Source organism: Elephantulus edwardii, unplaced genomic scaffold, assembly GCF_000299155.1.
Source record: "Elephantulus edwardii isolate Elephantulus edwardi_28Jun2011 unplaced genomic scaffold, EleEdw1.0 scaffold00136, whole genome shotgun sequence".
Lineage (NCBI taxonomy): Eukaryota > Metazoa > Chordata > Mammalia > Macroscelidea > Macroscelididae > Elephantulus > Elephantulus edwardii.
This window is the reverse complement of record NW_006399886.1, coordinates 4298912-4313584: the sequence shown is the minus strand read 5'-3', so window position 1 is coordinate 4313584 and position 14673 is coordinate 4298912. Positions and strand designations below refer to the sequence as shown.

The window sequence follows — 14673 nt, the reverse complement described above, 5'->3', positions numbered from 1 at the left end:
GGCTAACACATTCTATTCATATATTCCTGTCCATCCACAAGGCAAAGTTAGATAACAGTTAGGAAAACTGTTTTGAATAAACCCTTAAATCCACAGGCTATGATTATGAATTGCATGCTACAGGTAAAAACTTAATTTTATTCTAACTGGAATTAAGTCCGAACTGTGAAGCCTCTTCTCTAGTCATTCTTCCAATAGACTCACAACACTGGATTTTTCCAGGCCTTCCTAACAAGTCTTAAATACAAAAATCTAGATCTGAACAATCTCATACAACTTTTCACAATCACCTCAACTAAAGTTGTTTACCTTAATAGGTATCTTTACTGAATGAAACACTATAAATACATTTTTTATTCTCCATTTACTAAGAAAATGCTAAGTAAAATAAAAATTTAACTTAAGCTGACAAAGTACTAAAATAAATTTATAAAATATTCACCTCGAAGTAACAATTTAGTACAAGAAATGTAAGTAAAATCATGTCTTCTTGTCTCAAACTGACTGAGATTTAATAATAATGCTTATACACTTATAGCTTTAAGGTAATAATTAATAGTCAGAAAGAATGAATTAACTATTATGAGTAAAGAAAAAACATTTTAAAGGAAGAAAACAGGATAAAGAGAGCCTAATAGGCTGACTGCACAGCAGATAACAAAAATACTCCATATCTGATGAATATACACTTCACAAAGTTAAGACTTCTAATTTCCAAGGACTCATATTAGACTAGTTTTAATATACTGCATACATTAGTTCATAAATAAGTGCATAAGAAAAGCTCCCTTGGTGAGCTTTGGTGACCTAGTGGCAAGAAGCTGCACTGGCAATCCCAGAGATGTGTGGTTCAAATCCACCAGATGCTCTGCTGAAGGAGGAGGACCAGTCAGATCTGATTTGACAGTACACACACACACACACACACACACACACACACGCTCCCTTTTCGTGCAAAAGCACAAATAAGTAAATAGAAAAATAATAACATCAGAAAAAGCAGCATACTATTGTTGAGTGCTAAACTTGAACTCAAAACCATTTGAATTCTGAAATCTCTTCTAAAGTATTATTATAACTCAAAATACAACTATAAATTCAAAATTCCTTGGCACACAATTCTTCAAATAAAATAAATAAAATAGTTCAAATTATTTCTAACTTCAAAAGTATTATACAAAAACCCCTCCAAAAAATAAAAAGTATTATACAAATCTAAGAGAAAACGCATCAGTAAAAAATAATGGAAACAAAGTTCAACATATCAAATTGATATTTATCATCTAAAACATTTAAAATTACAGGGATCAAATCTGAAATCTTAAAGGTAACTTCAACATGTATTTACTGTGTGATATCTGTGTAAGAGAATGAAGAAATTTAGAAAATAAATTAGACTGAGAACTCCCCCCAAAAATAGTGTGCTTTTTTAGTGCTTAAGTGCACTATTTTCCTGATAGTCTAGTTGCACACTCCAGCACATTACATGAAAATCACTATTGAGCACTAATAAATAGAGTATCAAACCTGTTGGTCATATGTTAGCTTTATAGTCTTGATCAAGTCAAATTCTTACTGTCTTTTCCTCCACTTCTAACGTATAGCAAGTAGAATACCTCTAGGTGCCTTGCTATTCTGAAATTCCAACATTCTTACTATAAGCAAGAAGTTGAGGGAGTTCAAAAGAAACATCCGATCTCTACTTCTGCATAGAGCGCATAGATAATCCTTTCTAATCTGTATGTGTCACTTAAGTAAGAAATAAGGAACTCAGCAGTTTCCATAAATAGTTTTAAAAGTTAGGGCTGTTGTGCATAGGGTCAGTATGAGTCGCAAACGACTCGACGGCACATAACAACAACAACAACCCAAACTGAAAAATCAGGTATAAATAAGACATATTATATCAGTGTACTTTATTAAGATATTACAATAAGGAAGAAAAACACTGATCCATATTGCCTAGTGTGACATTTATTTTTTTAAGCCTAGATCACAATAAGCAATTCATTAATAAATTCCAAATAAAGCTCTGGTTGCCTGAATTATTAAAAACAGATGCACAATAAATTATTTTCAAGGTAGTGGTTATCTTACAGAGTTTTGGTTGAAGATGATAAAATGGTCAAAGATTCAAATATTTGTTATCTATTGTTTTTTAAAAACTGAAATTGTGGAATAGGAAATAAAAATGTGTCTTCATGAATAATCTGGTAAAGACAAAAATATTATGACTCCTCATTTTTTTAATATAAAAGGCAGAAGTATAAATTGGTTCGTGTTTTTTTTAATTTTTTTTTTATTTTATTGTTTTTGTGTGTGTGTACCGTCAAATCAGATCTGACTGGTACAGGAGGAGATTGTCCCTCCTTCCCCGGCAGAGCATCTGGTGGATTCGAACCGTGAACCTCTGGGATTGTAGTTGCAGCTTCTTGCCACTAGGCCACCAGAGCTCCCCTGGTTCATTTTATTTTTAAGATCAGTTTGGTGATGTATCCTAAATATTAAATACTTTGCTATAGTGGGTTAGTCGCTGTGGCTTTTCTAGAAACTGGCTTTGACTTTCACTACATGGCTGGGTATGGGTATACAAACAGAAAGTATGTATGACCCCACCAAGGGGATTGATAGTTTGCTAATAATGAAAAATAGATTAACACTTTTGGGGTGGGAATAGAAAAATAGGGTGTGCAGACTACAAGTGAATTGGTTCATTTTCTCATCTCATCAGTTTAAATTTGAGCAGATTCAGAATTGTTGCTACCTTCAAGAAAGATAGAGTGCGGTGCATCTTTTCGGTCCAGAAATTCCTGTGCAAAACAGACCAAGACTAGCAGCAGCAGCAAAGAGGACACTAGAGACCAATGTGAGCTGAACTGGAACTATAACCCCACTTAAGGTCGAGGTGAAGGCCTTTCCCCAGGCTTACTGGTGCACTGAGGGGGTTGGGGGATATCACAATTGGTAAGACTAAAAGTTTTATAGCAATGGTCCAAAGCTGCAGAGCTGAAGGTAAGAAATTCACAAGTATGCCTGAGAATCTCTCCTGACTAAATCACTATAAACTGTTTCAAGCCTAAACTGTAACATGTTACTCTTCGATAAACTATAATTGTGAGTATTGACTGTGATGTCTGTGTGGCCATTGCAAGGTATTACTGGGCCTAGTAATAGAGCAGTAAGAGGTCTAGGAGGGACAGTTGGTGTTAGAATTGAGAAAAGTAGGTTTGAAAGCCTGGGGATAGGTCTCATCTCACAGGGATAAGTTTTGTGCTATTGAAGCGGTGAATGATAACTCTTCCCCTCTTGTGGAGTAAGTGGTGAATAGACACATCAAACCACTACCCCCTATGGCTACGTACTTTTGTAAATGGATTAAATTCTTCATACCATTTGAACCAGAATTTCACTTCTAGAGATTTTATTTATTGATGCTCATCACCAAAACATTACTTTTAATAATGAAAAATTTCAAACATTCAAAATATCTAATAGGGGGATGATTATATACAAAGCTAATTTCCTTAGTTTTAATCCTTGTACTACAGCCAATTGTACTACATTTTCAAAACAAAACATCTGAAAACACAAAACCAAAAGCATAAAAATCTATCTGTAATTTTTAGGGAGTCCTTTTAGCTTATTGGTAAGGAATTACACTGCCTATCTAAAAGCATGAGGTTCAAATCCACCAGCTGCTCCTCAGGAGAAAGATGGGTAATCTCTGTGTGATTTACTGTTAGACGGTCAGCTATGAGTAGGTTCCAACTCAAATGTTCATAATAACATAACCACTTACTTTAGATTTTAGTCTACTGTAGATTAGGTTACTGAATTGAAAGTCTAGGTTAAAGCTCTGACTAGAAGAAACAACCACAAGTATAGTTCTAACTCTTGCTGGTTTCTTAAATTACCTACCATGCTGGTTTTGTTTTCTAAGCTACATTAGTGCTCTAACACTTCATCTTTGACTACTGTCTTGTCTTTTTCACCTCTTCCGATTCTAATCTCTAAGAACAATAAATACGTTCATTGAGAAGGCATCGAAGTGAGCACAGGCGAGTAATTTCAAAGAGTTTAGTGTATTGGACAAATCAGCAAAATAATCTCAGACTATGTCATATCAATAATCACTAATTGCCTTCTGACTCACATATACTCTTTACATCTACAAACATCTCTTCACCAGATAAAAAACATGAAATCTCAGTGAGAAATGCTGTAGTTGCTAGCTGTCTTTGAGTCTAATCTCACCCATCACAACCTCTTAAGTGTATAAGCGAGAGCTGCACTTCGGTTTTCAAAAAAGGGACCTTTCAAAAGCAAATCACCAGTCTTTGCATCTGAGGTGCTTCTAGTAGGTCTGCACCACGGACCTTTCTGTTAGTAACCCAGTACTTAACTAGGCTCCTCAAGACCTTTTCAGAAGAAACCATCATATGCCCTTGAGTCAATTCCAACTTATAGTAACTCTCAGTGAGACTGCAATGCTGTGACTGTCCATCTTTGGCAGAGCGGCAGATGGACATGGACTTCCAACCTTTCAGTCAGCCGCCCAACACCTTATGCATAACTTAAACCTTTAAAAACTCTTCAGAAAGCATAATTTCTTCAAAGAGGAATTGCCTTTTAAAAAAGAATGTATATGCACACATTTTTAGCAAGTTTTAAGATTCACTGGTTCACCTCTAATTTTTTCCTTTGAAAATAGAATTCTCTATCATTATTTACTTAAGGATTATAAGAAGATCAAATCACATAGGAAATTTAGTTAATAGTTACTCAGCTAATTGTTGTTATTATGTGCTGTTGAGTTACTTGCAACTCAAAGCAACCTTATGTGCAACAACTCTAAACCCTGCTCTATCTTGGGCCAATTGTCTCTGACACACCTCCCCCTATTACCCTAGTCACTGAGTCAATCCATTCCATCCTGGGTCTTCCTTCCTTGCACTGTCCCTTTATCATCCCAAGCATGATGTCCCTCTCCAAGGACTGACCCCTCCTGACTACAGGGCCAAAGTATGTCAAACAGAGCTTTAAAATCCTTGCTCTAAGGAGCAGTCTGGCTTCCCTCTTTTCCAGAACAGACTTCTTTACTCTCCTAGCAGCCCATGGTATATTCAATACTCCTCCAGCACAACTTGTAGGCCTCTATCATCCTTAGTCATTGTCATTTCTGATGTATAGCAAGGAATTGCAAAGACTGTGGCCTGGATCAGGAACACCTTAGTTTTTAGACTGACATCATTGTTCTTCAGTACTCTGAAGAGATCTCTGACAGCACATTTTCCCAATGCAATTCATATTCTGATTTCCTAGCTGCTGGTACTAATACTATAGACCCATCATTGAATAAGGAAATTAAAATATAAGTGTAATCTGCTTCATATTTATTGACAGTTAATTCTACTCAAGATTAAAAGATGTTTGTTGTTGTTGCTGTTGTTAGGTGTAATCAAAGTGAGTACAACTCATAATGACCCTATGAAAAATAGATATGAACCCTGTCCTATCCTGTATCATCTTCATCATCTCTGACATATTTAGCCTATTGCTGAAGTCACTGAATGAATCCATATGGTTGCTGTCTTCTCTTTTGCCAATCCTCTACTTTTCCAAGCATGATTTCCCTTTCCAAGGAATAGTGTCTCTTACCAACATGTCCAAAGTGAGAGACGAACTTTTGCCATCTTGGAACTTCTGGTGGTCCACAGGATTAGTACTCTCCAATATCGACAACTCAAAATCATCTATTCTTTTTCTGTCATCCTTATTCATTGTCCAGCTCTCAGATACATACACAGCAAGTGAATAAAAAAACCACAGCCTAACTCAGGCACACCTTAGTCTTCAAACTGATCACTTCTTTTCAGTCTTTTGGAGAGGTCTCTAACAGCAGACATGCCCAAAGCAATATGTCTCCTCACTGCTGGTACCACAGGTGTTGATTATTGATCCAAATGAGATGAAATCATTGTCAGCTTCAATCTTTTTTCCATCCATTATGATGTTGGCTATTGGCCCAGTGGTAAGGATCTATGTTTTCTTGAGATGTAATCCATACTGAAGACTGTAATCTTTGATCTTCTACAGCAAGTGTTTCAGGTCTTCCTTACTTTCTGCAAGCAAGGTTTTGTTATCTGCATAATGCAAGTTGTTGATGAGTATTCCTTCAATCCTGATGCTACATTATTCTTTAATAAGTCTGGCTTCAAAAATTATTTACTTAGGACATAATATAGATTACGAAGTCTTCAATATGGATTGCACCTAAACATCAAGAAAAACAAAGATTCTCACTATTGAGCCAATTCGCAGCATCATGATAGATGGAGAAAGGATTGAGGTTATTAGTAATTTCATCTTTCTCGGATCCACAATCAATACTCTTAGCATCAGGAATCAGAATATCAAAAGATGAGTTTTTTAGGAAAGTCTGCTGTCAGGGATCTCTCCAGAATGTTAAAGAGTAATGATGTCAGTCTAGAGACTAAGGTGCACCTAATCCAGGTGATTGTCTTCTCAACTGTTTGTGATGCATCTGAGAGCTGGCAATAAATAAGGCTGACAAAAGAAAAAGTGATGTCTTTGGGCTGTGGTGCTAGAAAAGAGTACTGACTGCCAAAGGAACAAAGAGGTCTGTCCTGGAGAGTGTGAAATCAGGTTGCTCCTTCGAGGCAAAGATTTTGAAACTCCATCTCACATACTTCGGGCACATAGATGGGAAAGATTAGTCCTGGGAGAAGGGTATCATGCTTGGAAGGGCAGTGGAGGAGAGGAAGACTCCAGATGAAATAGACTGACACAGTAACTGTGGCAATGGGGGCAGGTTTGTCAGAGATGGTGAGGTTTGCTCAGGTTGGGAGCTATTGTTCATAGGTTGCTATGAGTTTTAGTCAACTTGATAGCATATAATCACAATACAGATTAACAAATGTAAGTCAAATATTTCAATTTTATAAAAGACATGCTAAGAAAATTAAAAGGGTGATAATAATTTTAATATTTTATTTAATCCAATATATGCAATAGTTATTTCAGCATGTAATCAAACATACAAAAGTATATGTTCTTTGGGGAAGGGGGCATACTAAGTTTTTAAATCCTATTTGTATTACATAGCCTTTCATTTTAGAGTAGCCACATTTCAAATGTCCAAAAGTCATGTGTCATTTGCTGTACTGGATAGTATAAATCTATATGCTATTTACTAAAGAAAGTACACTGAAGCACATAAGCTAGAATTTTATTTTGCTGTATTAATGCAAAACTCACATATTGCTATCTAGTTAGAACCAACTCATTTCTGACCCTCCAGTAGATTTATAGAGGCTATAAACTGCATATAAGGAAACAGGCCCTCTTTCTCCTGCACTGTCACTGGTGGATTCAAACTACCAGAGAAGTGCTGCCTGCAACAGTTAGTAATGTAATTCCCTATGCCACCTGAGTTCACTTTTGTTGTATTCTCATCTATCTCACTGCTGTCCAGTTGGAACTGAGTTGTAGCTGACCCTCCAGCAGAGGGTAAACCATAAGAGCTGAACCTCCAGAAGAGACTGTAAGCCATAGAAGAGGAAACTGTGCGCCTATCTCATGTGGAGCATCCGGCAGATATGAACCACAGCCTACAGGATGGCAGTGCAACTTTCTACCCACTAGGCCAACACAAATTATCCATTCTACTTGGAAATCCATTCTCATTACTCTGAAATCTGTGTTTCTTTAAGCAAATAATCTCAGGGGGGTTTTCTGTGGGGTTGTTGTTTTTTTTTTTATTTGTTGTTATTGTTATGTGCCTTTGAGTCGGAACCAAATCATAGTTGCACTTCTAGCAGGTTTTCAGAGTAAACTGCACAGGAGGAGCCAATTGGTTGTCCTGTGGTGAAAATGCTGAACTTGAATCTTTTGCTTTTGGGATGGCAGCATACTTTCTCAAAACTAAGCCACCAAAGCTCCCTTATCTGCACCACAGCTCCTAAGAAAAGCAAAGACAAAGAATGACCAATTCAATAAAGTTTAATTGGGATTGTAAATCTTTTTATCCTTTTTTTTTTATTTTTTATCCGTGTTTTTAGTTTGTTAAGAGGGCATATGCTGTGATGTCCTCTTAAAAAATAAAATACATTTTAAAAAATCAAATGTAAGAAAAAGGTGCCATCTATTGTGCATACAACTCGCTCTTAGCAGAGGCCTTGGAATCAGACCAATCTGTGACTAAAACAAACAAAACAGAGCCGACATTCCAAACACAACATTAACTCTTACAACAATAGATCATCATCAAATAGAGACTGTTTTGTGTCACTCTAAACAAACTGTCCACTACAATGGGATACAGTTGTTACAGCTGTTGTTAGGTGCTGTGTGAGACCATGTTATTAGGTGGTGATGTTAGAGTATGACTCATAGAGACCCTACAAACAACGGGTCTTAATCCTGCCCAATCCTCATAATATCTGTCACACTTGAGCCCATTATTCTGGTACTGTGTCAATGCATCTCACCGAGGATCTTCTCCTCCTTTGCTAACCTTCCACTTCTTCAAGCTCTACCAAGCCAAAGGTGGGTGACTTTTAATCTGCGGCCCTCAGGCCTGTTTCTCATTTTTTTTGTTCAAGCATTCTTCTAGGTCGTATAGCCCTGGTGTGTCTACTTGCCGTACAGTGGTAACTTGTAATTGTTGTGAAGCTGAACACTGTGACACGGATGTGTCAAATGTGTTAATGGTTACCCATGGTGGACAGTGTTTGGTGGTGCTCCCAATTAAAACAAGCTTGGAAGCAGGAGTGGCATCCACTTGCACAATAGCTTGCCTCCGGAAACCCTATGAACCTGGAGAGAGGATGAAAGTCACGCAAGTTTTGAGGACTTTCCTTTATAGGGTCGCTATGAGTCACCTATGACTCGACGGCACTTAACAACAACATGCCTAGTTAGAATAATTTCATGAGTTATTTAAACAAGTTTATTTTTCAAATATGTTGTTGTTGTTGTTAGGTGCTGTCGAGTTGTATACAACTCATAGCGATGCTATGAACGAAAAGACCTGAGCACTATTCAGAGTTTCTGGAGGCAAGCCATTTCGGAAGTGGATTATCACTCCTGCTTCCAAGGTTGTTTTAATGGGAAGCCCCATCAAACACTGTCCACCAAGGGTAACCATTATTACATTTGGCACATCAATGTCACAGTGTTTAGCATCACAGCAACCACGAATTACCTCTATACAGCAATGCACAGACCAGTGCTATACCACCTAAAAGAATGTTTAAAGAAAAACAATTTGAACCAGGCCTGGGTGCTGCAGATTAAAATCACTCACCTTGGGCTTGGTAGCATAACTTTCTGTCCACTAGGCCAACGTAGCTCTATGTTGTTGTTATTGTTGTTAGGTGCCATCGAGTCTTAGATGACTCATAACAACCCCATGAACGAAGACCTGAGCACTACTCAAGAGTTTCCGGAGTTTCAAATATACAGGAGTATTTTCATTACAATATATGTAGCTTTTTAGGTTTATTCATTTAAGAATAGTAAATTCTTAAAATATTGTATTTGAAATGCAAACAATTAGGGGGGAAAATCCCACAAGTTATTGCCATGTTTTACCTTTTGTCTTGTTCCAGCCAACTATTTACAGTTAATTAGAACTATATACAGTCTCGCTAACAACTATCTGCATCAGTAGTCAGGAAATCAAAAGACAATTTGTTTTGGAAAGATCTGCTGTCAGGGACCGCTGCAGAGCATTGCTCTCTAAAGAACAATGATGTCAATCTAGAGACTCCGGTACACCTGATTCAGACCAGTCTTATCAATTGTTTGCACCTTAGAGATGGAAAATGAATGAATAAGGATGACAGAGAATTGAGGTGCTGGGGAAGAGTACTGACTCCCAAGACATGGACTCCCAAGAGAACAAACAAGTATGTCCCAGAGAGGGTGAGACCAGGTTGCTCCTCGGAGGCAAAAATTTTGAAACTCTGTCTCACATGCTTTGGACATGTTGCCAGGAGGGGACAGTCCTTAGAGAAGGACATCATGCTTGGAAGGATAGAGGGTCACAGCAAGAGAGGAAGACCTTGGATAAGAAAGACTGATACAGTGACTGTTGCAAGTGTAGCCGGTGTGCCAGAGAAGGTGAAGTTGGCTCTAGATAGGACAAGTTTCAGCCGTGTTATTCATAGGGTTGCTATGAGTAGTAGACCACACATAACAACAACATCTAGAGTTAACTTTATTCATAAAAAATAATAAACTCAAGGTCTCTTACTAAGTTGGGCCACTGGGTTTTAAAAGTATCATTTTCACTGACTTCTAACACAGTGACTGACACATGCATGGTATGTGCTCAACAGATGTTTGTAAAATCAACATATCAACTAACAGGGAAGAAATGTTAATACATATTATTTTCAAAATTAAATACTAAGTAAGCTCTTTCAGTTAAGAGTCTGGTTGAAACTGAAGGTACTTTATAATCTAAGCAAAAAGACTTCTATTACTTTAATTTAATGCAAAACCTCTAAAGCATAGATATTATCACCACCTTTAATATATGAGGAAAGTGAGGCCCAAATGGTTAAGTCATATAATTAGGTAGTAGAGCCAGATTTCAATCCCAAGTTCTGCAACAAAACCGTGTGTGTGGGTGGGTGTATGTGTGTTGGAAAGGATGTGGGCATGCAGCTTCAGAAGGAAAACATACAACGATGTTTCCAACACCCACACACTCACAAACGTGCACACACACTCGCAACTTAAGAAATTTGAAGTCATTTAAATACTCTTTTTTAGTAAAATTAGTAAGTAATGTTGATCAGAATTTATGTCAAAGGTAAACAAAGCAAAGGCTCGCCTTATCCCTCTCAGAATAAAAATGAAGCCAAGCTGGGAGCAAAAGCTTCCCCTAGGACTGGGAGAGACTCTGGGGGCTGAGATGCGAGGCGTCCTTCCCCTGGCCCCTCTGGGACTGCAAGTCCTCAAGCCCATGACAGGGCGAGTGACCTGGCTCCAGCCTACCTGACAGGTTCCCGCCACCGCTTGAGCCAGTTGCAGCAATTGGCCATCAGACTGAACATCCCAGGTCGCTCCTCCCGCCGCCTCCCATTCGAGCCGGGAGAGGGGATGCGCCCCAGCTACTCCAGGCCAAGTCTCCTGGGACGCTGCCACTCCGAGGAGGCCCTGAAGGGAACAGGACACCTGAGGAGAGGCTGCGAAGAAAGTGAAGACTGCCGGTCTGTGAAGATGGCTAATCGCGCCACTCTGCGAGTCCTCAACCCTCCCTGTCCCAGGACTGCTGGACCCGAAGCGCAGATATCAAAAATCAGGATCGCAGACTCTGGCTAAAGAAATCCACCCGTCTACGTGGTGACGTTTCTGGGCGGTGCGGAAGTCGCTCAGAAGCTGCTCCAATTATCGTTCGAAGGCTCGAGATAGTAGTGTCTGAGTGGCTGACGGAGACCAAGGCTCCGCCCATGCCGGTGAGGTAGCAGGCAAAATGAGGCGTGGTCTAAGTGAAGGAGGCGAAACTGGGGGCGGGAGGTTCTGGTAACCTGGCAACAAGAGCATGCAGAGATTAAACTGAGGAATCAGGGACCTGTCTCTGGTGCTAAAATCTGTCTATGTAAAGACTAAGCATGTTTCGTATCTGATCTGTCTCCAGTATCGCTGAGATTTAAGGAACTCAAATTATGTAGCCTGTTTGGGGTGGTTTTTTTTTGTTTTGTTTTTTTTTTTTTGCTTGTTTATGAAGCAGACTGGGTGACCCCTTGGGATTCTTTGAATCTTTTTTTTTTAAATTTATTTTATTTTTATTATTTTTTGTGTGTGTACCGTCAAATCAGATCTGACCGGTACAGGAGGAGATTTTTTTCTCCTTCTCCAGCAGAGCATCTAGTGGATTCGAACCGCGTACTTCTAGGATGAATCTTTGGCAACATACCTACAGAATATTGCTCCAGTTGTTATTGTTATGTGCCATCTTGTTGGTTGAGACTCATAGCAACCCTACGGACAACAGCTATGAACCCTGCTCTGTCTTGAGTCAACTTCATTTTCTCTGATACACCTACCCCATTACTACCCATCTCAACCAGGGTCTTCCTTTCCTGCACTGTCCCTCCACCCTTCCAAGTATGATGTCTCTCTCCAAGGGCTGGTCCTGCCTGGCCACAAGCCCATTGTCTCTGGGATGAAGGAGTTTCAAAATCCTTGCCTCCAGGGAGCAGCCTGGTTCCACCCTCTCTTGGACAGATCTGTTTGTTCTCCTAGCAGCCCAAGGTATGTTCAACACTCTTCTCCAGCACCACAACTCAAAGGGCAATTATAACGACTGAGGAAAAGAGATTCATTTGCAAATTTCTCACTCAGACGCCAATATATTTTATATTTAAATCTTGGTTTTATATTAATTTTATATTTTTTAAATACTTTTATACCTTTTTGTCATGAATTGAGTAAAAGTTTGCAGAACAATTTGGCGTTTCATTCAAACATTCACATACATTTTGTTTTATGACACTGATTACAATACATACAAGGAAACCAAACATCCCGGAGCCTTCCGGTGAATTTCTTTGCCATTAATCCTCATATTCTATCCCTATACTTGCCTTCTGAATGTTATCCTTGCCTTTTAGACTATCTTATCTGGTTGATGGATGTCATTGTTAACTGTATAGTCCCATAGTCCTGCCTACAGTTTGTTATGATGTGATTTTGTGTTTGGTTTTTTGTGGTTGGTTGTTTTGTTTTTTGGTTTGGTTGGGGGGAGTTCTGGTGGCCTAGTGGTAAGAAACTGTGCTGCCAACTCGAAGGCAAGTGGTTCAAATCCACCAGCTGCTTCAATGTAGGAAAGGTATACATTCTTCTCCTTTGGATTTACTGCCTCTGGATAATCGTCAGAGTGGCATGTAACAGCAACAACAATTCCGTTTGGATAAAAGTTGAGCCACAGCAGTGGTTTTTGTTCTAGATTCAAGCGCCTAGTCTCAGAGATTTCTAAAACGTCAGTAAGCGTGGCCTTTTTCTTTTCAGAGGAAGGGAAGCTTGTACAATTTTATACTGCGTTTTGTTCCTCATTTTTCATCATCTCTGTCCAAGATCTTCTACTGAAATCCCTTTTATATCAGCTGTGGTAGTCAGGCATCTAATTTTTCTGGTCTCATTATAATGGCACTTGAAATTTGCATAGATCATTAGTTGTTTTAACTAATAATTTCTATACATCTTTGCTTTGCTTTCCATTTCTTTATCAGAACAGAGAGAGATCAAGAATTGTTCCTTAATATATGCAGTTCCACTGTCTTCTAAAAAAGAAAAAAGGAATTGCATCTTAAATTGTCACAAATTTTTAACATCTCAGTTGTCACTAATAAAAAAGTAGGATGTGTGTGTGTGTGTGTGTGTGTGTGTGTGTGTGTGTGTGTACTATTTTATACCAACTAACTTAGACACCATTCCTTACCAAGGTCCTAAGGCCCTACACCCTCATCCCTCAGGATATTTTTTATTACTAATAAGTTTGTATAGCATTACCTCTTTTGACTCTACTCTTTTCTCAAACATGAGCACAGCACGTACTACAACGACACAGAAATATTATTGCTAGATCTACATTGTATTGGGGAAAATATGCTGTCAGGGACCTCTACAGAGTATTGGAGAGCAACAATATCAGTCTAAAGACTAAGGGTGCCTGATCCAGGTTACACTACGCATCAGAAAGTAGGACAATGACGAAGAATGACAGAATTGATGCCTTTGAGTTGTGATGCTGGAGAAGAGTATTGAATATAATATAGACCATTAGAAGAATAAAAGTTCCATCCTCTTGAGGGTGAAGCCAGGCTGCTCTTTGAAGGCAAGGATTTTGAAGCTCTGCCTGACATACTTTGGGCATTTTGCAAGGAGGAAGCAGTCCTTGGAGAGGGACATTATGCTTGGGAGGGGAGAGGGACAGCTCAGGACAGGAAGATCCTGAATGATATGGGTAGTAATTGGGTAGATGTATGAGAGACAATGAGGTTGGCTCTAGGTAGAGCAGGATTAAAAGCTGTTGTACAGAGGGTTGCTATGAGTGGCAAGTGACTTGATGGCACATATCAACAACAATATATATGGTCATGAGTGTAGTCCCTATTTGTCTTGCCCTTCTACCTATATGTCCACATGTAGATTGATGTTTATTATCATTGATAGTGTAGAACTGTGGAATAGTGTTGACCTTTGTTGAATGTATCACTTGTGTAACTCTCTACATTTCTTCCCTTTAGTAACATTTTGTTGATCATCTTCTAATTGTATATTGCCTTTCCTTTTGTTCTTTTTGTTCATCTTAATATGTGTCTGTTATCTATATACATAATTTTCCTCCTCTCTCTGTTACTTGAATCCCTGGTACCCATCACATCTTTACTTCTATGTATTCACCTTTACTTGGTTTTTTAATTAGTGAATCCATACAATATTTGTCATTTTATGACATTTATTTCACACTGCATGATGTCTTCCTATTGGTCCAGTGGTAAGAATGTTTTCTTGATATTGAGCCACAATCCATACTGAAGGCTGGATTCCTTGATCTTTTGCAACAAGTGCTTCAAATCCTCCTCACTTTCAGCAAGTAAGTTGTTTCATCTGCATAACAAAGATTATTGATGAGTC

The 14673-nt window shown here is 38.6% G+C and overlaps 1 protein-coding gene across 2 annotated transcripts in view; it reads right to left on the bottom strand.

The window, feature by feature from the left end:
* Positions 1 to 11087, bottom strand: part of ARL13B (ADP-ribosylation factor-like 13B) — an 88215-nt gene extending 77128 nt beyond the window's left edge. For both annotated transcript variants that reach the window (XM_006894140.1, XM_006894141.1), the window contains exon 1: positions 11029 to 11087. In XM_006894140.1, coding sequence (XP_006894202.1) covers positions 11029 to 11087 — 59 coding nt within the window. The remainder of the gene's footprint in view (positions 1 to 11028) is intronic.
* Positions 11088 to 14673: the final 3586 nt, after the last annotated feature.